The following is a 23,428-nucleotide window of genomic DNA, read 5'->3' on the forward strand; positions in this document are numbered from 1 at the left end:
TGGCTATAGCTACACTGCATATATTCCACCCCATGTCTGTTGCATGAAAAATAATTTCAATATAATTACATTAATTACAGTGCTGTTATTTGAAGGATATTAACAGTAAGAATCAGTGCCTCAAAGTTTGTGTAGTATTTTACACCTGTGTTAGATTAGTGCACACTGCCACCAATGCGATCTGGTGGCATTTAACTCCCATTTTGCCCATGAGTAAGTGATTATACAAGACTGAGGAAGCTTTTGGGAAAGGATGAGCCTATGAAGGATAAGCCTCACCTAAGCCAAAATGGAACCAGATGTTGGCATGCAAAATTAAAAAGTTTGTCCTTTTTTTATAGTATGGACTGGGGGAAAGCCAACAGGTGTATAGGAGCATATAGTTTGAATAGACACAGACATTGGGAGGATTTATTAAAGGGAATATATCTCAATAAAGAGGCTAGGACAGAAGTTGATAAAATACTTAGGAAATGAAAAGAAACAGTCAGATGAAAAAGAGTCCCATTCAATTACATCAGATGAAGTCAGACATCTAAATACTGACAAATATTATAAGTGCTTGTATACAAATGTTAGAAGCCTTAACACTAAGATGAGTGAACTTGAGTTCCTGATATTAAATGAGGACATTGATATAATATGCATCACAGAAACTTGGTGGAATGAGGATAATTAAGAGGACATGGTAATAGCAGGGTACAAAATATATAGCAATGATAGAGAAGGTCATTGTGGGGGACAGTGGCAGTATATATGAAAGAAAGCATAAGGTCAAATATAGTGAAAATCTTAAATGAATCAAACTGTACTATAGAATCTCTATTGATGGAAATTCCATGCTTAAATGGTAACTGTATAGCAGCAGGAATATACTGCTGACCAATATGGTGATGGTGATAGTGATTGTGAAATGCTCAAGAGGATTAAAGAGGCTATAAAAACCCAGAAAACCCAATAATAATGGGGGATTTCAACTATCCCCATATGGCCTGGGTTTATGTCACCTCAGGAAGGGATGCAGAGATAAAATTGCTACACATCTTTAATGACTGCTTCTTGGAGCAACTAGTCCTGGAACCCACAAGAGGAAAGGCAATTCTTGATTTAGTCTTAAGTGGAGCACAGGGTCTTGTCTAAGAGGTGAATATAGCTGGACCTCTCGGTAATAGTGACCATAATGTAATTAAATTTAACATCCTTGTAGGGGAGAAAATACCAAAGAAACCCACCATAGACGCATTTAACTTGAAAAAAGCAAACTATACAAAAATGAGGACACTTGCTAAATGGAAATTAATAGAAATAGTCAAGGATGAAATGCCTGCAAGTTGCATGGAAACTATTTTAAAACACTATAATAGAGAGGCTAATTAAATGTACATCCCAAAGAAAACAAAAAAATAAAACAGCAAGAGAACAACAAAAATGGCACCACAGCTTAACAGCAGAGTAAGAGAGGCAGTTAGAGGCAAAAAGGCTCCTTTAAAAATTGGAAGTCAGATCCTACAGAGGATCATAGAACGGAGCATAAACTCTGTCAAGTCAAGCATAAATGTATAATTAGACAGGTCAAAAAAAATCTGAAGAGCAACTAGCGAAAGGGCTTGGCTACACTTGCAGTTGGCAGCTACCAGCGCTGCAGTGTGGCCACATTTGCAGCATTTGCAGTGCTGTTGGGAATGGTGCATTGTGGGCAGCTATCCGACAGGGCACCTCTTACCATTTTGGCGCCATGGGTTATGGGAAGGGGACGGAAGGGTGCAGGTCATTCCGCTTCCTGTCCCAACGCCCCATGGTGCATTGCTTCACATCCCAGCACTCACTGTTTTTTCCATCCACGTTTGGCGCCATTGTGAGTCTCCCAACGGTTTCTATGCAGCACGATTTCTGTGGGAAATGGAGCCCGAGCTGCTGAGGAGTATGCTGACGAGTGTCGCCAGCACATCACGGTTGGCAGTTGAGCTATTCCTTCAGCTCCAAGTGACAGTGAGGAGTCCGATGAAGATATCGAATCGCCTGACGCGTATGACACTGAAGTGCTTTTGGCATTTTGGAACACGCTTTTGGGCTCGCGAAACAAGCACTGAGTGGTGGGATCACATCGTCATGGAAGTCTGTGATGACAATCAGTGGCTGCAGAACTTTCGGATGAGAAAAGCCACTTTCATGGGACTGTGTGCTGAGCTAACCCCCACCCTGCGGCGCAAGGACACGAGATTGAGAGCTGCCCTGCCAGTGGAGAAGCGGGTGGCTATTGCAGTCTGGCAGCTTGCAGCTCCAGACAGCTACCGATCGGTCGCGAACCAGTTTGGAGTGGGAAAGTTGACCGTTGGAATCGTGTTGATGCAAGTTTGCAGGGCCATTATCGCATCCTGCTAAGAAGAACCGTGACTCTGGGGAACATGCAGGACATTCTGGATGGCTTTGCACAAATGGGTTTCCCTGACTGTGGAGGGGCAATAGATGGGACGCATATTCCTATTCTGGCACCACCCCACCTAGCATCCGAGTACATTAATCAGAAGAGGTATTTCTCTATGGTTCTCCAGGCGCTTGTGGATCACTGTGGGCATTTCATTGACATTTACACAGGCTGGCCTGGAAAAGTGCATGATGCACGCATCTTTCGGAACAGTGGCCTGTTCAGAAAGCTGTAGGCTGGGACATTTTTCCCAGACCAGAAGATCACAGTAGGGGATGTCGAAAGGCCCATTGTGATCCTTGGAGACCCCGCTTACTCGTTAATGCCTTGGCTTATGAAACCGTATACAGGGAAGCTTGACAGGAGCAAGGACCGGTTCAACTACAGGCTGAGCCTGTGCAGAATGACTGTGGAGTGTGCTTTTGGCCATTTAAAAGGGTGTTGGCGTTCTCTTTATGGGAAGCTAGACTTGGGGGAAAGCAGCATCCCTGCGGTTATATCCGCATGCTGTACCCTCCATAATATTTGTGAAGGGAAGGCTGAAACATTCAGTCAGGAATGGACCTCCGAGGTTCAACGCCTGGAGGCTGAATTTGCACAGCCAGAGAGCAGGGCTACTAGAGAGGCCCAGCACAGGGCTACAAGGATTAGGGATGCCTTGAGGGAGGAATTTGAGGCTGAAAGCCAACAGTAATGTTTGTTGCCTTGCATGGGAGTGAAGTGCAGTGGTTACAATGATTTGCAGTGTCTGTTTTTTTCCTGGGCTACGGTATCTTACACTTTCTGCAATAAAGAAAACTGTTTTGAAAGCCATGAATTCATTTATTGAAAAGAAAATAACTAAAAGGGCAGGGGGGGTGGGGTGGTGAACTGTACAGTCAGAGGTTTGAATATGTCCTGTCTGGAGTGCTGTGCAATGACTGCTGCACTTCAGGATGAAAATGCTGCATGGTGATGGGGGTTGAGTGCAGAGGGTAAGGGTCGTAGTTCTCAGGGCTGGTAGATGAACGTACAGGTGTTGGGGACAGCTGCTGGTGGTAATAAGCTGGATGCTGGAGAAGGGAGTTTTGAGCTGACATTGGGGCACAAGGGAAAGAGCTTTGGGACTGGGGGTGGGCCGCACGGCAGTGCTCTGCCTGCACGGCTACGAGTGACTGGATACAGTCCATTTGGCGCGCCAGGATGCCTATCAGGTGCTTGGTGCTTTTCTTCTTAGCTACTGCCTTTCTCCTGCTTTCTCTTTCCCTCCAGTGCTGCATTTTTTCCCTCCATTCCTGGAGTTTTTTACTCTCTCGGGCAGACTGATTCATAACTACCTTCACCATATCTTCTTTGCTTTTTCGTGGCTTCTTTCTCAGGTTTTGTAGCCTTTCAGCAGTCTCTGATCCAGCCAGTGGGGTATTCAAAGACACTGTTATTAGAAAGACAAAAATTGAAACACTTAACAGAGAGGTAGCATTGTGTATAATCACAGTGAAGGAGTTTACAGTCTCACTTTAGCATACTTTCAACATACCATACCAGAGCACAGAGATCATACAGCAGGGAAGAAATGGTGAGTAACGGGGAATGAGCGCAGGAGTTAATTAATCCTGGAAGATATCTCGCTGCTGCGGGTCACCTGGGAAGGGGGACTGATTGGGTCAGGGCTGTACTGGGGTTTCATTGTGTTGGGGAAAGCAAAGTGCTGCAGGGTGACCTACACTGAACACTATCCCAACATTTTCCACAGGAGTTAATCCTGGAAGATATCTCGCTGCTGCGGGTCACCTGGGAAGAGCGGGAGGGAAGAGCAATGCGGATTCTACCCTGGCACCTATGCAGCTTGCCTGTGTGCAGCAATGGTCCCCCCACCCCTCGCGGCACAGTGGCGCGGATGCGTTAGCCTGACTGGGACAAGGACCACAGTGGCTCTCCCTATAAACTTGCACAAGTGCATTGCCCACGCTCTGGCAGAAACTTTTGAAGAGATTACCGAGGCCGATTACCGCGCCGTGATAGACCACATCAATGGGCTACTTCACATCTAGGAATGCATGCATGCAGCCATAACCCCCCCCCTCCTTCTCTCCCGAAACATTTCCATCCTGAAAATAAAAGCTGCTTACCGGGAACCTGCTCCTCTCTTCTCCTTCACCAAGTTCCAGCTGCTGCGACTGGCTACCTTCCTCCTGGCTTGAGAAGAGCTCCTGGCTGCATGCCTCCTGGGACTCTGGGGTGACTCCCCCCACCCCAGTACCCTCACTCTCGGTTTCCTCCCCCCCTCCACCACCTCCTCCACCTCCTCTCCCGGCTCTGAACTGTCCATTGTGGTCCTCAGATTGGCAGTGGGGTTACCCCCAAGCATCGCGTCCAGCTCCTTGTAAAAATGGCAGGTCGTGAGGGCAGCACCTGAGCGGTGGTTTCCCTCATGGGTTTTGCAATAGGCACTCCGCAGCGCCTTTACTTTAACCCTGCACTGCACCGCGTCCCGGTCATGCCCCTTTCCATCATGGCCTTTGATATCTGCCCATAGGTATCGTAATTCCTACGGCTGGAGCACAGCTGTGACTGCACAGCTTCCTCCCCCAAACGCTGACGAGGTCCATCAACTCACCATTGCTCCATGGTGGGGCTCATTTGGTGCGTGGAGGCATGGTCACCTGGAAAGTTTCACTGATTGCACTCCACATCTGGCTGAGCAAACAGGAAGGGCATTTTTAAAATTCCCAAGGCATTTAAAGGGCGGGTCACCTGAGGCCAGGGCAGTAGAGTGCGAACTGATGAGCAGAGTGGCTGAACAGGCATTCTGGGATACCTCCTTATACCTCGGAGGCCAATTACAGTGCTTTTGGTGGCCACACTTGCAGAGCAGTGCTGCATCACTAGCGCTGCAATCCTTATACCCGAGGCAGAGCAGGAGTACGGCCAGAGCTGCAGCCAGGGAGATGCAGCGCTGTATGTGCCTTCCAAGTGTGGACGGTGAGTAAGTTGCAGCGCTGTTGGTGGGTTTACAGCGCTGCAACTCTCCAGTGTAGTCAATCCCAAAGATACAATAACTAACAGCAATTTTTTTTTAAATTGATCGGAAGCAGGAAGCCTGCCAATACTGGGAACAATAGATGACTGAAGTGCTAAAGGAGCACTTCAGCAAGGCCATTACAGAGAATTCTTTACATTGGTCTTCAGGATGTGAGGCAGATTCCCCAAACATTCTTTTTAGGTGACAAATCAGAGGATCTGTCCCAGATTGAGGTGCCAGTTGAGAAAGTATTGGAACACATTGATAAACTAGAAGTCTCCAGGATCAGATGGTTGTATACCTATCAGAACTCTTGAATAAGTACCAGGGAAATTGGTTCAAACTGTAGTAAAGAACTCTCAGACACACAGATGAACAAGATATTTTGGAAAAGAGCGAACATGGCTTTTGTAAAGGGAAATCATGCCTCACCAACATATTAAAATTCTCTTAAGATGTCAGTAAGCATGTGGACCAGGGTGATCCACTTCATATAGCATAACTGGACTTTCAGAAAGCCTTTGACAAGTCCCACATCGAAGACTCCTAAGCAAAGTAAGCAGTCTTTCAATAAGAGGGAAGGTTCTCTCATGGATCAGTAACTGGCGAAAAGATAGGAAACAAAAGGTAGGAATAAATGGTCAGTTTTCACAATGAGAACAGGTAAATAGTGGACTCCTCCAATGATCTGTACTGGGACTCGTGCTGTTCAATATATTCATAAATGATCTGGAAACAGTGGTGAGCAGTGAGATAGCAAACTCTGCAGGTAACACCAAATTACTCATAATAATTAAGTTCAGCATGGACAGTCTTATATTCCTAAGATGAAAGGCAATGGAAAGGTTTGAAGAATTTGTTATTTATGCCATCCACATTAATTTCTTAGTAGCACATTAGCTCAGTTAATAAAAATAAATTATCATCATCATTATCATTATATATTTATATAGCAACCATGCCCAGTGGCCGCTGTTAGATCCCATTGTGCTGGATACAACACAAACACATATAAAGAGAGGGTTTTTTTTTGTAATAACCTCTATTTTTTTCTAATACGTCTAAAAAGAAAAAGAAATAAACCACAGAAGGAAAAATTAAAGACTTACACAAAGAAACAAAACTTAAATCCAGAAATGTCATATTGCTCACCTAAGTTTTTATACATGACTACACAGTTTTCATCGTTGTTTGCAAAGTTGGGTTCATGTGCTGCCCATGCTAAGAAATTCACAGGGGTTCCATCCATCCAGCTTAAAAATCAGACAAAACAGAACCTATTTATGCATAAATTTATTTGCTTCCATGTTACAAAAATCATTTTGCAAAATGTTGAAGAAGTCTATTAACCATTTACTTTAGAGTCTTTACTTGTCCAACTTCCATTAACAATAAAAGTTATGAGATTGCTTAAGACTTAACCGAGAAGAGAAAATATGTTTCATATATTTCTACTTTGATTATCCTTGTGTTTATTCTGTATCTATAGATGTACCAACTTTCTTTTTAAATAGCTGGCTATATTTACCAATACACTCCAGCTGCTTTGACACAGGTCTGGTGATGCAAAGCAGCCATAAACATGGCTTAGCTACATTGTGGAGCAGCAAAAGACAGTCCAAGTGTGTTGGCGAATATGGTTCATATTCTAGCTCCATGTCTATTTTCTTTTGATTTTTATTTTTCTGTAAACAACTGATTGATTTCAAATTATATAATGAATAATACAGAAAAAAAAGACTGAAGAAATGATAAGACGCATATAGTGATTTCTATGAAAAAGTCAACGGTTACCATCATAGGAAACCTAAGATATCTTAATTATTTCCTATTTTAAATTCAGGAAAAGACTGCAATATTTCAGGCACCACAGTATGGTAACTTCTGGCCAGAAAGGATTATTATACATGGTGACCCCTGCAAGATATGGTAGTAAGTACTTATATATAACTATGAACTTCGTTGAAAAGTAACAAGTGAGAAACAAACCTACTGTTTCTACAAAAGCACAGACGTTGTGTTACAGCTGAGTTCGCCCCTGATTTGCGACTATTAATACACCTTTGTACCTCTCAATCCTGGGACCCAGGACAATTCTGAATGTAGCCAAAGGGCCACTATGGATGCTAGGGATTAGCATGGCACAGCAGAATCCAGACATTCCCATTTCCCCCCATCCAGGCTTTATCTCTAGCATCACTTATTCTATTCCTTCTGAGTAAAAGCTATTTTTTTAAATCATTTTTTTCCTTTTTATTTAACTGGAGATGTGTCTAAACTGAAATTGGATTGATCCAGTTCTATCGGTAGTCAAATTAAATAAAAAAAAAAGATTTATACCTGGTGGAACTTCAAAACTCCAATTAAAATCTTTTGGGATGCACTACTAATCTTAAAACACATGGCAAAGTACAACTTTTCAAAATCCACCAGAACTAGTAAACTTTAAAAAAAAGGTTTCAGAGTTGTACCATCTTAGTCTGTATCAGCAAAAACAATGAGGAGTCCTTGTGGCACCTTAAGAGACTAACAAATTTATCAGAAATAAATTTGTTAGTCTCTACGGTGCCACTAGGACACCTTGTTGTTATTGTTGTTTTTTAAAGGTTAATGGTCTAATATTCTTAAGGAATTAATGGATTTGTAAAGGTTTAAGAGCCTGAGCCAACTCCCTCTGGAGTCAATGGAAAAACACTATTGACTTCAATGGGAGTTGCTCTTCTATGATGGCAGAATTTGGTCCTTTATCAATAGATAAACATTCTTTTAAATTCCTCAGTGTGGTTTTACTTTGTAAGATTCAAACCAATGGCGTAACTGAGTGCACAATTCAATTCAATCTCCCCCCACTATAGAAAATGTAAAGTAGCTATTACAGTGATTGATCGTATAGAAATGCTATAATAAATAAGAAATGTGGGATTTTTCTAAAAATGTTGAACTAAATATGCTTGTGAACTGAGATCTTTATGCCAATATTTAGTCCAGAATAAATTTTTATAACCCTCAGTAATGGAAACACTAAGGGTGACATCGTGGTCTCACTGAAGTCAATGGCAAAACAGTCTCAGTGACTTTGACGGCGCCACAATTTCACCCTAAAGTTCTCTGTAATCACAGCTTTGTCCAATATAAGACCTGTTTCACTATAGTACATCTGACTAGTGTTGATGTTGCTTGTTTACTTACCTAACCTGTTTATCCAAACTCAGTTCTAAACCAATGAAATATGCATCTTCTTTGCCATTTTTCAAGATCTAAAACAAAAAGATAAATCTTAAACACTTCCTCTTTATATATCAAAAATATTTTAGTGTAACTGCCTGGAGAGTGAGTTACTGGTCCCCCTCTGCACTGATCCACTGAGGATATAAATTGTTTCATCCCACAGCAAGAGTTTTGACTCTTTAGCTTAAGTCATAGCAGCTCATGTTTTTTGCTCTGGAGGTACCCAGTTCAATCCCCAATATATTGGCCAAGAGGGTGGCCATCACATGAGTACTTATTTCAGTTTCTCTTCAAAGTTGTTGGATTTAATACCTAGAGAAATTCCTAGTGACGGATTTTCTCTCTCCTATTATTTGTATTAAATCCGAGATAGATCCTTCACCTCATTTCACTATTGCTCTTTAGTCAGTTGAGCAAAATTGTTATTTAATGAAAGTCTGCTTTATATGCACCTCTGATTTTATAAAATGGAGACCAACTCATAGGCTACAGGAGAATTTACCCCAAATTTCCTAATCAATCAGAGTAAATAAGCTCTTCCCTGGGTCTCAATTTATGCCCCAAATTCTCACTTCCCTCTCAAGATTTTGCCAGTCATACAATGCTGAGAGATAAGGGACAGACTTGTTGATTGGCAATTCCACTTTTATTCTTCTCTCTCTCTCTCTCACACACACACACACACACACACACACACACACACACACACACACACACACCAACAAGACCATGAGCCCTTGATTTTATCTGGAGCATTGCCTTTAAGGTCTCCAGCTCTGCAGGATACTTTGAAGTTGTCAAGCGACCTAGCAGTGCAGTAATTTCAGGTCAGATCCTGCCCGTCTTATCGGTGAAAACTTCCACTTTATTCAGTTCTTTTGAGACTGACAAGTGAAGCAGCGGCAAACTCTGGCAATTGTTATTTTGCAAAGCAATTTGGTTCTTGTTAAAAATCTGATTTATAGCCATAAATTGAGTCAAATTAAAGTTTAAGATCAACTGGCAATTGCTAACACAGTCCCTATCTTGACTACTTTGCCAGCTGAAGGCCTAATTCACCACTGCGTTACTGCAGTTTTATGACAATGTAACTACATTGATTTCACGGGCATAAAACTGAAATAACATAGTAGTGAACCAGGCTATAAGGTGAAATATTCTGTGACCATGTTCACTGTACTAGATTACTAATTGCTGAAGCAAGACCTGGTTTGCTCACATATCTCCATAGCATCTTTCTTTCACTGTCACCCTCAATGACAACAAGATCTCCAAAATTCTTCTTGCAAAACTCCCGGGCTTTTTCCATGGGAACACTTTCTGTGCTGAAATAATACTGCCTGTCTTCTTGTATAATCCATCCATCATCTGTGATTTTATATTCTGTAAGGTAAATAATGAGGCTATATTTATTGCCCCCCTCATACATATTATTCTCATTATAATTATTAAAATACATTACTAAAAAAACTCACTGGGAGTAGGAGGTTCCGTTGGTTCAGGATTTACTTTTGCTCCTGTAAAATAAAATAAAACTACATGTAATACATCTCATAGCCATGTAGCACAACCTCTTGCTCCCACTCCCCACCCCCCGTACTCAAGTTTATATGTTAAAGTTTAAAGAAAACTTTTCTGCTCCAAAGCACTAGATTACAGTCATTCTTTATGTATACACAGTATACTGCAAGTTCCCTTTAAATGTGTGTCAGAATTGAATTAGAACTGTTTTGAGATGTGCGGGGCACTGCAGATGCTTGTCCTGCTCTGCAAAAGCTTCTATGCCTCTTTTTTGTATTGATTTTGTATACAAACTAGTATGTGCAGCAGAAGATAAGAGGCAGACTAGGCACAATCCATTAACAGGTGTTACTAGGTTTAATATTTTTCAGATAATTTTTTTCATTGAAAAATGGCCTTTTCTCTCAGACAATTTTTGTTAAAAAAATTGATAACTCTTTTTAATACATTTTTTTTAATAAAAAACCATGATGACGTTTTTCATTTACTGAAACTGGGTTTTCAGAAAATGAAAGATGTTAACCATTTAGATAAGGTTTTTGATAAAACTTCCATTTGAAAAATGTTGTGAAAATATGCTTTACAATGGGTCCATTTCAAATCCTGTAAAATGAAAACAAATTTGATTTTTTTTGTGAAATTTTTCAGTTCATGCATAATACCAGCTGAAAAATAGAAGTATCACAATATATTGCAGTAACACTTTCCTGATAATTTCTCAGTAGCATAAAAGGCAGGCCACAGGCACTCTCTGAGCCTTATTAGACAAATCATGGATTTTCCTGGTAGCTGGCACTACAGAAAATGACTTTCCACAACACTTGATGTCTCTCTGTCTATGTCATCTTTTTTTAGTCATTTTCCTTGCTGAGTAAATAGAATCTCAAAAGTGTTAACCTTTTAGTGAAATTTCCTATTGACTTTCCCAGAAATTTCTTTACCCATCATAAGCAGATCTTTCTGGTCTAACTTCTTGCTCTCATTCATCTGATATGATATGTGACCTTCACTTTATGCTCTCCCTAAAAAAAAGACTGTGATGAGGCAATTGCTGGAGCAGTCACTGAAATACTTAAAATTTGCTATTATGCTGCTTCTAGAACTTGAAGTTTCCTTGATTTGGCGCTTTTAGGGCTTGATGCCACAAGAAAACAGAATTCCTTAATAAAGGTGTCCTCATGCCAGCCATCCAAAATTTGAGTTCCACACATTCAGGACACATTTGTAAAGGTCATCCTAATTCTGGATATGTTTACCTGTTACCATAAGTTTAAAGTTACTGACCTGATTTTCTTCAAACTTCATTTGTTTTGAAGATTTCTGAGACTTAAAAATCAAACCATGTTTGAAGGAAATTGGCTCAGTAGCTGAAATAGAAAAATTATACTGCATATGCAGAAAAATCCTACTGCTTATGCACAGTGGCTTTAAAACTATGGAATTGATTTTCTTCAGTTTGGCTTGAAGAATCTCGGATCTCAAAATAGAGATGTGCAAAATAAGCTCAATTTGCAATATCTAGCTTCAGTTATCTGGCCAAAAAAAGTCTAATTAGAACACGCAAAGGAGAACCAATTTTTCACATTTTAAAAACTCCAAAAAAAAAAAAAAGATTAAATTGATCTGAGAAAAAAACTTTCCAATAAACTTAAATCAAACCTCAGAAAATATTAATCCAAAAGGAATTTATTAGAGAAAAGCATGAACAAATGAAAAGGGAAAATTTGAATTCAATTTGAAATTCAATCTTAAAGCTATCTGTGCCTATGAGAATAAAATGAATGAAATTCAAGAATTACACTCCCTTCCTTAGTGCATGTAAAAGAGTAAGGCAGACTCCTGGATATAATACCAGGACACCCTTTAGATAGTCTATATCTCTAAATGTAATGAAGACAGATGAATTAATACCCTCACACTGTTCTTATTTCACTTGCATGTGACATTCTGAAGTCAAAACTATTTTTTTAAAATTAGACAAAAAATTCATTTCTTCTGTTTTGTTTATTGTTCTTATTTAAATGTGGAAGTAATTATACCTTTCTTTATTTCACAAATCCAGTCATATACATAGTCACAGTGTCTGTCATTCCATAACATACTGGAATCTCCACCGAGTTCTACACAAAGTTCCATTCCTTGATAATTATTGGGTTCTCCATAGGCCCAGTTTGTATATATCATCTAAAGTGGAAATATAATTGTATTACTATTTTCTTCATAGAAAGAGATAGTAACTGCTTTGCAGCAGGAAAACCACAAAGACCCAAGCTGGATTTCCAGTGTCAAGCTGGAAAATAAAGCTGGTCAGAAAAATGTAATTTCTATTCAGTGGAAAATTCTGAACATTTCAAAATGTGTTCACATTCTGAATTGAGATGAAAAGTTAAAATGTCTAAATTTCTTGCAGAATGGACATTTCCTCCCCTCACCCCCCAAAAAAAATTTTTTTTCTGAAACATCAAAACATTTTGAGAACATCAACATATTTTGTTTTGATAAGGTAAAATGTTTTGGTTTTATGAAGTTGAAATATGATAATACATTAAATAAAATATAACAACATGAATATTTAATACAAGTCAAAACAAAATGAGCTGCAACAAACTTGAAACAAAACATTTTACCTTATTGAAGGGAAACAAAAATCTAAACGATTCTTTTCAGAAAGACAAGGTGGGTAAGGTTATACTTTTCATTGACCCAACTTCTGTTGGTGAGAGAGAGAAACTTTAGAGCTTACTCAGAGCTCTTCTTCAGATTCTTTTCAACATTTTTTCCAGCTTAAATTCCATTGAAATCAAAATATAACCCATAAAATATTTAAATGTCAACAAACTCACATTTTCAAAATGAAAAATGTTCTGTTGAATTTCTCTCTTTTTTTTTTAAACCAGTTCTACTGGAAAATACACCCACAATGCCAAATTCACTACAGTTGCTTCAGTTTTACACCTTGGCTTCAACAGAGTTACACTGGCATACAAATAGTATGACCTATTGCGTGTGGAGCTCTGCAGGATCAAGTTCTAAATTAGCTCTGGAAAAGGGTAAATTGACAAGACCTAAGCTATTTTCTGTTACGTTTTATTCATTTTAATTTTTACAAAACATAAGGGCAAAGAGGCAGCAATCCATGGCTCTTGGTGTTACAGATAGTGTTTTAAACTACCATTATTATATTTTACAACTACACCAAGTTCAGCAAGCCTTTATCACCACAAATGGACAGGCAAAAACAGACGTTAAAAAAAAAATCTCCTTTCTGTAGGCAAGTCAGAGCAATTTCTCTTTTGTGACTATACCTCTGTGTACATAGACAACCCTTATGCTCATATTAGTCACTTTTACTCTTCATTGTTTACTTTAAACATATTTTACAATAAAAAAATAGTGTGTTATACACAAAATCTGGCTACAGGATAGCTATTTATCAGCCTTGCACATGGCAGCTTAACAAGGGTTCAGGAATATGATTAGAAATAAAATTATTTTTTTAAAAAAGCATGAGGATTACAGAATCAGAAAGAAAAAAAACAATTGTGGAAAAACTAAATCACTCACTGGAGACCCATCACTCCATGCAAATCCATCATCAGGATTCAAATAATATAAACCTATCCAGAATTTCTGATTATAGTATCCATTTTCCCTAAAACACAAGATATACAGACAGATTAAAGAAAAACAAGATAAACTTTTTTTTATTAAATAAGTTTCAAAAAATCTAAATCACACCAAGAAATTTCATAAACTTTCTGTAAAAATACTCCTAAGATCTGGTTGGAAACATACCTGAATATTGAGAATCTGTCACTTAATAATTTAAAATTAACTATTTACAACTGCTAGGATCATCTGTGGACTGGTAGATGGCAATGAAATGGCACTGAAATACCGAGTCACATTTCTATATAGAAGAGGTCCCAAATGCTGAGTTACCATACACTGGCCCAGTGGAAAATTCTGATTGAAACAATGAGCGTGAAGACTTAGCTACATGATAAAGTCTCCCTGGTTTAACTTCAGGTGTGATTTTACTGTGACTACGCTGCAGCAAGAAATTGTACAAATGGTATAAAGAGGAAAGCAAAGAGTTAAGAACAAAGGGGGGCAGGGCTGGCTAGTAGGTATTTGGGCAAATTAACAAAGGCATTTAGGTATTTAATGATGCACACAGGTGCCTAGTGGGATTTTCAAAAGTGTCTAAATGAGTTAGACTTTCAATAAAAGTTAAGCATCTAACCTGCTTAGCTGCTGTTGAAAATCTTATTAGGTGTGTACCTGCACCTTTAAGCAGCTAAATACCTTTAAAAAATTGGACTCATTGTCTGAGATTTACCTAGTCAAACTGTTAATGTTGTCAACTTCCCCATTGGGGTGTTTTGACTGGTTGTTTTTCTGTTGTTCTGGCCTCTCTTCCCTCCCCGCCCCACCCCAAACTGGGGAGAGGCCGAATCAATAAAGTACTTCAACCTTATTGACTGGAGCACCCGTCTGCCGGTCAAAGGCCCTGAATGGATGGAGCCAACCAATCCATTCAGGACCTTTGACAGTCACATAATGAATCAGATCAAGACTACCATAAAATCCACATATCCCAGTCTTGGACCACTAGCTCACAGCTACCCATACTCTGTTGGTTTTTCTTTTAATGAAGCTGGGGATGGGGTAAGGCACCAAAAACAACATCTCTCTCCTTAAGCACAGTATTCCCATATCCCAGAAGATATGCAGTTTGTGTATCAGTATTTATAATGTAAATATATTGTTGGGGTTTTATTGATATTTATTAATTTCAAAAGAATCAAATTGCATACAAACTGTCCTGCCCAATAAGGCCAACAACAGAACAGAAGCAGAAAATGGGAACTTTTTATTTTAATCAGGTAAAAACGCAGGGTTTTTTGCATGTAAAATTATTGAAAACCTCAAAATTGTTTATTGCTGGATATATTATTCATAGAATCTAGGACTGGAAGGGACCTCGAGAGGTCATTGAATCCAGTCCCCTGCACTCATGGCAGGACCAAATACTGTCTAGACCATGCCTGATAGACATTTATCTAACCTACTTTTAAATATCTCCGGAGATGGGGATTCCAAAACGTCCCTAAGCAATTTATTCCAGTGTTTAACTACCCTGACAGTTGGGAACTTTTTTCTAATGTCCAACCTAAACGTCCCTTGCAGCAGTTTAAGCCCATTGATTCTTGTTCTATCATTAGAGGCTAAGGTGAACAAGTTTTCTCCCTCCTCCTTATGACATCCTTTTAGATACCTGAAAACTACTATCATGTCCCCTCCTAGTCTTCTCTTTTCCAAACTAAACAAACCCAATTCTTTCAGCCTTCCTTCATAGGTCATGTTCTCTAGACCTTTAATCATCCTTGTTGCTCTTCTCTGGACCCTCTCCAATTTCTCCACATCTTTCTTGAAATGCAGTGCCCAGAACTGGACACAATACTCCAGTTGAGGCCTAACCAACTCAGAGCAGAGCGGAAGAATGACTTCTCGTGTCTTGCTCACAATACACCTGTTAATGCATTCCAGAATCATGTTTGCTTTTTTTGCCACAGCATCACACTTTTGACTCATATTTAGCTTTTGTTCCACTATAACCCCTAGATCCCTTTCTGCCGTACTCCTTCCTAGACAGTCCCTTCTCATTTTATATGTGTGAAACTCATTGTTCCTTCCTAAGTGGAGCACTTTGCATTTGTCTTTATTAAACTTCATCCTATTTACTTCAGACCATTTCTCCAATTTGTCCAGATCATTCTGAATTAGGACCCTATCCTCCAAAGCAGTTGCAATCACTGCCAGTTTGATATCATCTGCAAACTTAATAAAGCGTACTTTCTATGCCAATATCTAAGTCCTTGATGAAGATATTGAACAGAGCTGGTCCAAAACAGATCCCTGTGGAATCCCACTTGTTATACCTTTCCAGTAGGATTGGGAATTATGCATAATGATCATTAATGAAAGTAATGGTGGTAAAATAGTGTTCTAATAATGGAAATGGTCTCTAAAACTGTTTCTGGAAGTTGCACACACAACTTCCACATGCAGTAAAGTAGAAGACTGAGTAACTATCCTATCTGCATCCAGAAAGTGTTCTAAAGCCTGCTGACATCAATGATAAGGCTCTGACTTCAATGGCCTTTGAATCAGGTCCAGAGTTATAACCTGCACATGCAAAATTTACAAGCATAATTTAACGGCTCATTGAAAATTTGGCCACTAATACTTGATTTCAGTGTTTTGGAATACATGGGGATTGTTTTCAGAAGCTATTACTAGAAGAACCTGTTTTGTGATGTGCACGCTGCTTTTCTTAAAAAATACATTTGATCACATTGATAATGTATTATCCTATGTTATGAGTTCCTTTACTAGAGACCACATAACGGCATTCACATTCCCTGCATAGGAGCAAAGCTGTCTGAAATCGTTTCAACTACCTGGTTAGTTAGAGCTAGGGAACAATAAAAACCTTGACCAGTTTTATGTGAACATTTTCCTCTCTCTTCATAAATTTTCATACGTTGTATCAAATTACCTCTGTGGCAATTTTATAAATTCCAAAATAATATGCAGACAAAAGTACACCAATTCATTAATTAATTCAACTTTTGGAATCCCTAACTGATTGCAAATATTACAATTCTAAAATATTTTAAATTGGATGACAAATATTGTACCAAAGTATGAATACTTAGCTGAAACCAACTATTGCAGGAAGGATCAAAAGGCATTTATTTTTCTCATTTAATGGATAAAGTAAAAAAATAACCACAATATAGATAGATACTCACGCTATGGAACGCCAAACAACATATTGTTCTTCTTTACCATTAATGGTGGCCAGATCTCCTCCTATAGCTCTACAATAACCTTGAGATTCCAACCAGGTTTTCTTTTGCTCTCTTGAAAAAAGCTAATGAGAGTATATTTTACAATCAGAGATGCTCTGTATAAATCATTGAATCAAAACCTGTGAGCTATTTTCCCTATGGTATGATGTCATACAATCTAACAAATAAAAAAGCAGACAGTATAAAATTTAAAATGCGTTATATAGATTACAGAATGCCTTGAACACAGAATCTGTTTTGCTTTACATGAGACATTTGAGTCACAGCTAGCAGAGGGCACTGGTGAGACCAGCCTCTACTATAATACAAACAATGAGGAGAAAATAGTTTAAAATTTAATAGGAGTTAGAGATGTGGGAGAAGAAAAGTCAGGTTTGAACACCAGAGGTGAGAAGAGAGGAGAGCAGTTGTGAGCCTCTCTCGCCTATTGTGTATTATTAAATAGTTGCTGGTTCCTGCATTTCAGTGATGGGTAAGGTGACCCCTACCTATAACTTGTAAATCCTGTTTACAAAACACTCAGAGATCCTTTCAGGATGGAGAGAAAATGTAGACATGTCTAGTCTGCACGGAAGTCATTCTTATTTAAGTTCTTCTTTGCACTTCTGTGTTTCAAACATGTACAGAGTCTATATTAATTCAGAATTATTGGCTGTACTTACTTTGAAGCAGAAACTAATACGATTGTTTGAATCCCAACCTTCTGGGCATGTGGGGACAGGAGTTGTTGTTGGAATAGGTGGAGGTGTCACTCCCTCAGCCCACTGTTTACAGAGAAATTTTGCCTTTTCCTCACATTTTACAACATCCCATAATCCACCAGCAATTCCAGTCCTCATGGCAACACAGCCTGACTTTCTTCCTTTATACATATAAAAAGAAATGAAAACCAAACTGTGCATCATCTAGAACTTCATGAACTTTGAATTCTGTCCTGATATAAACAAATTATATTTCTGCACACATTCAAATGGATAATTTTTCAACTCACAAAGGTCATTCAGTGAATTTGAGATACATATATGTCTAGTATACTTAGTCAGTACATATCATCCTGTTACCTTTTAGTGGCTGGCCCTAGCAGCTTCACAACCGTCTGGTCTCTGACAACTACAGTTTTCCTCTGAACTCAAGTGGTAGAGGCCTGTCTTTTTGATGCTATGTTCTCAGTTTTAGCAGACCCCGGTTTTGGTCCCTTTTGATGACTGCAGTATCTGTATCTATGTAGACCACCGTTCTTTTGACCATGCCTTGTATGATTTACCAAAGCCAGTGGGCATTTTTCAACATGCATTAAAAGCTTTTGAACATAAAGGCTAACCACAGGATCTTATGAAAAGTAATGCAGAATTTTGTTTGCTATGGGCATAGCGAATGGTCAGCATGGTGTCCAGCAGCACCTAAGTCCTACTTAAACCCTATTTTCAGAACTTAACGGCTGCACAAGCCATTGGGTTGGCCTTCTGCAAAGGGGTGAATTACAACCACGCAGATGGAATTGAATCCATTGAAATATCCTCAGATACAAAGTGATCTAAATAAATCTGGTGTTTAACAGAACAAGCTGTCCTAGGGAGAGCCTGTTAGCAGGATGGCATAATATTTTCATATTAAAAAACAGGTTTTTAGGATGAACAATTAAGATGTCTTAGCTACTATTTACAAGGCTAAATTTTCAATTCTATTTTTTTGGTCCCACTAATTCAGTGCTAGGTTTCCCCAAACTAACTATATAACTATTTAGCGATATTCCCTCCAGTAACATACTGATTATGATGGGGTCAAGTACATCACAAGACACCTCACCCCCTATTTCCTATCTAGCATTCACTCTAAGCCATCACACACTACATACTCCAGGTCAGCCCAGCCCCAACACTAACTCAGTCTTTCCCATTACAATGGCAAATCAGAACCCTGATTTCAATTTGAGCTTTTTCCAAGCTTGTATACAATCCCATTTCAACACTAACCATCAGGCTAACATAATGCAGGCACGCAGATCACTTACACCATTTACACCAAAGTAGCAAACCAACACTCCTGACAGTGCTATCCTTAACCAAGGAAACATCTGCAAACTGCCAACTGCTGTACAATCCAGAAGAGGATATAGAATGAATTGTTAAGGGAATTACAAAAAAAAAATCTATCTAAACACTGAGTATTGCAGTGTGGCCCCTGTACTCCCCAACCAATATTGTGGTGCTGTATATACCTGGCATTTCTGAATTCCAGTGCGTGAATAAGACTGCTTCATCATTGGTCCACTTGAAAGTCCCCTTTTCTTGTATATTTGAAAGACCGATCCAAAAATATTTTTCAGGCCTCAGCCCTGTCAGACTAGTTAGAAAAGCTTGTTCGTATCTGCACAAAAAGAAGACAATAGTTAAATTGGTGTTAAACCAATATTTGTCATTATCATTTATATTATGAGTTATTAAATGAGTGGTTTAGGCATATTTATTTGTACAACACAACAGAATAAAGTAGAATCATTCAGGACATAATTAGCATATTTTGAATTTGTAATTTTTCTCACCCCTTTCCTTCTGTAGAGTAAACAAAATTATATGCAGAAGGACTGAAGTAATGTGAACAAGTTAAGGGGAAGAAAGGCACCTAGTGTTATCTTGGTGGAAGAGAGAATTTACAGTAGTTCTATATTTTAAATATTTGGTGCTATATGCAAGACAGCAGTTTCGTATTAAAATAATCACAAGTATCTACTCCAGGTTAAGGGTGTGCCATACTACAGAAGAAGTAAACAAAAGTATGCAGTCTAGGATGGCAATGATGGAAATTAAAATTCACTACTTCAACTAACAATCACGAAAATCAAATCTGTTAACTAGGAACATCATATAAATAATGTGTGCTTATGGGATTAGGAAGATGTAGAAATAAAAGTCAGTTATATGTAAAAGTCAGCAATACATAGAAGGCTTATTGGAATTACAACAGAGATGGGAGTCTTGCAAAATCAAAACATTTAAAAAACATTTATATATTTGTTATTGTTATTAGTTCCAAGACCAGATGAATTTGCTGTTAATTATCTGTATTACAGTTGTACCAGAAATGTGCTATGCACACGTACACACATATAGGAAAATACAATCTATGCCACATAGAGTTTGCATACAGATCTACTAAGACACTACAGAAACAAATATGAGAAATTTTAAAGGGCACATTGACCAAATATAATTAAGTTCTGACTTCCGATAGCCTACCCCTTCTGCATTCCTCCAACATGCAATATTGGATATTGTGCATCATCTCCTCATGTAAAATACACTGTATTTGGTTGAACTGTGAAGGACTTTCAGATAGAAATTTCAGATAGAATGTTTGGTTAGTTTGCTCATGTTTTAGGATCCTCTTTATGGGGATTAGGAGCAATTTGATATCAAACAAACAAAAAAATGTTTTTGATGTAATGGGCATAGATGGGCTCCATTGTAAAGAAAATGATTTCACAGGAACAAATTGAGGGCAGAATGGCAGGGCCATTCACATAAAGGCCTGTACAGACCTTGCGGGTTTTCCCCCAGGGCAGGAATAGATTGAATTGGTGGTCCTCAAATATGCTCTAGGAGAATATTGATTACTTTATCACCATTTCTGGGTTGATACATGAACACATGACTAGCAGAGAGTCGTGGAATACTACCTGGGTGGACAAGGCAAGAAGGATGTGAACAGGTTAGTGGCCAAAGTCCCTGGGGTCATAAGACACTTGGCAATTTCACAATCTGGGACACCAGAATTATTCAGAGAAGGTGGGGTTCCCCTGCCAGGCTTTGCTGCAGATTTGTTCTGTCTGATACAAAAGGGCATTAGGAGATGTCTGAGAACCCAACTGGGTTTGGGGGGAAGGCAGCCAAGCTAATTGCTGGCACCTCCTTGTGGCAAGAAGTATACAGTGACCAGATAAATGGCTTGGAAAAGGGCTTAAAAATGAGCTGTTTATTACAGGAATGGAATGGGGGAGGGGCAGGGGAGGGTGGCTGCGGCTCCTATGACTGGTATGGCAGGGAGCCAACCCCCATTTCTTGTAGCCCACCTTAACCCTCCTACAAGGCAGGGGGTTGATGGTAAGGTCCTGGTAATGAATTGGCTGGGAGACCTAGATAGAAAAAGAGGAGGAGCCCCCTGGGTAATTTCTGAATGAACATGGGGTTACCTGCACTCTACAGTTATCTGCCAGGTAGCCTCAAACATCTAATAATAAAGTTGTGGCCTGATTAAAAGCATTTCAGATGTCTCCTGTCCTTTTGGCATAGCCGGAAAATGCTCCGATGACTTTCTTTTTTTTTTTTTTTAAAGTGCAGCTCTACTCCAGAAAAAGTAACTAGGTAAAAATAGCCACTCTCACTCAGAAGATCTGCTTCCTGTGTGAGATTCAGAGTCCTAGCTATTCATTTGGCAACAAAAATCGTTTTTTTTCAGCTTTTTACTCTTGTAAGCTCTGCAGAGCCAATGTGTCTCAGACAGAGCAAATGTAATTCTATTTGTGTGTGTGTGCATCAGCAACAGAATTGTTTAATAACTTCCAGTCACTTACACCTGTGCAACCTCACCGACAGGAATAGGTTTGCACAGGTGTAAGTGAGGGACTAATTTGCTCTGAAGACTCTATATAATGGTGAATTCAAATTTCATGGTAGTCACCCACCCGTCTCTACAGTGGGCTGACCCACACCCTTGGATTTGGGCACCCACCCACCCACACATTTTGAGAGGTTCGATATCCCATTCTAATTTTTTGCCTCAAGCCTATCTCTGACTTTGCTAAACATTGGGAATTTTATTTTGATGATCCAGGCTATTTTAGGATTTTGAGCCTTCTAAGGTCCTGTAAGCCGCCAGAACAGCAGCCTTTTCCATACCTGTTTTCAACTGTAGTTAGGTAAGCCTGGTTCCTTCCACACGTTTGATTTGCTTCATAAAATGATGCAAATGTACTTGCAATCATGTAACAATGAAAGCCATGTCTTTTCCATCCCTGTCAAAATAAATATTAGGCAATCACACAAGCTTGTTGGCAAAGTGTGATGTAATACTCATTTCTATTCTGTTTTAAAAAAACAGATATAGAACACAAAGTTACTGCTAAACCATGGGGCAACTAATGAACAATAAGAATGAAGGGGTCACAATGTGAACAACAAGCAGAGATGGAAAATAAGTTACCAAAATATTTCTTTGAAATAAGTAGAACATAGGAGTGTTTATTCAGCAGCGAAGTGCTGACTCAATTTTTCCTGTAGGGATATCTCTTTCGTAAAGGATGTTAACAAAAAATAAAAAAATTAAAACTGAGCCAGTGCCGAGCTTTGGGTTATCTTTTCTTTGTCTGCTTATCCAACAGTAAAACTGCCTCAATTATATACACACAGACTGGACAAGCAAAGTGGAATATTCTATCAGAAATGTGGATCTAGTTCAACACAAAAGCATTGTGAGTCTTCAGAAGCACACAAGACCCAGAAACACTTAGATGTTAAATGTATAATACACATATATAAAAGTATCAACTATAAGATATACATTAATGAAAAATGGTAGACTCAAAGCTACTTTGACTATAACAAAGCCAGATACTTTACATCTCTGAGTCACATGTAGGCTACGCAAAATTGTTGATAAATCTTTTTATATCTATTTGAAACTAGGAATAACATCTCTTTATAACATACTGTTTCATGAAACAAAATGTCACGCAGAATGAGTTTTTAAAAGTTCTTCTGATAAGTCTGTGCTCACCTGTTCTCTCCAGCCTCAGGATAGCATTACTTCACCTCAAAAAAACTTAAAGTTCAATCCCTCAAAGAGAACTTGATTCCGGGGCAGTAAAGTAATAATCTGCTACAGGAACTATAGGTTTGGGATACTTAAAACAGAGTTGTGAATCATGGGCCAGAAGGCAGTTAGAAGCTAGATCTAGGTATGCCATATGTCCTACACATTATGAAGACTGTGGAGGCCCTGTGCTCCAGTGAGGCCAATACAGACCAATTTTTGGCTGTCCACCCTTATCCTCACAGTAATCTGCTTTGTACTTAATGTCTCAATTATCCCATGCCTGTTCAACTCACATAACTTATTTTGCACTTACTCTTTGACAGCCTGGATCATTGATCTCCTCTTCTCCACTAGCTTCTGCCAAAGGTTTCCTTTTACAGATGTATGCAAGTTTCTTTTCACAAGCATGATCTGCCCAATATCCATCCTGAAAATGGCATAATGAGAGAAACTTATCAATCAAGTGGGCCTTTTAGTCTTTCAAAAAATGTCATTACTTCTTTAATATTATTAATGTTCATGGATATTTTTGTAGTGCTATGAAAGGGGAAAATGTAGATC

At 39.0% G+C, this 23,428-nt stretch overlaps 1 protein-coding gene across 1 annotated transcript in view; it reads right to left on the minus strand.

The window, feature by feature from the left end:
• LOC115645566 (macrophage mannose receptor 1-like) overlaps positions 1-23,428 on the minus strand; it is a 90,675-nt gene that overhangs the window by 35,270 nt on the left and 31,977 nt on the right. The window contains exons 9-19 of the mRNA XM_030550432.1: positions 23,181-23,294; positions 21,952-22,067; positions 19,275-19,423; positions 17,719-17,918; positions 16,997-17,118; positions 13,740-13,827; positions 12,215-12,359; positions 10,130-10,171; positions 9,874-10,037; positions 8,616-8,683; positions 6,579-6,679 (exon numbers count right to left, since the gene is read on the minus strand). Coding sequence (XP_030406292.1) covers positions 6,579-6,679; positions 8,616-8,683; positions 9,874-10,037; positions 10,130-10,171; positions 12,215-12,359; positions 13,740-13,827; positions 16,997-17,118; positions 17,719-17,918; positions 19,275-19,423; positions 21,952-22,067; positions 23,181-23,294 — 1,309 coding nt within the window. The remainder of the gene's footprint in view (positions 1-6,578; positions 6,680-8,615; positions 8,684-9,873; positions 10,038-10,129; positions 10,172-12,214; positions 12,360-13,739; positions 13,828-16,996; positions 17,119-17,718; positions 17,919-19,274; positions 19,424-21,951; positions 22,068-23,180; positions 23,295-23,428) is intronic.

The sequence above is a fragment of the Gopherus evgoodei genome, chromosome 2, assembly GCF_007399415.2.
Source record: "Gopherus evgoodei ecotype Sinaloan lineage chromosome 2, rGopEvg1_v1.p, whole genome shotgun sequence".
NCBI lineage: Eukaryota > Metazoa > Chordata > Testudines > Testudinidae > Gopherus > Gopherus evgoodei.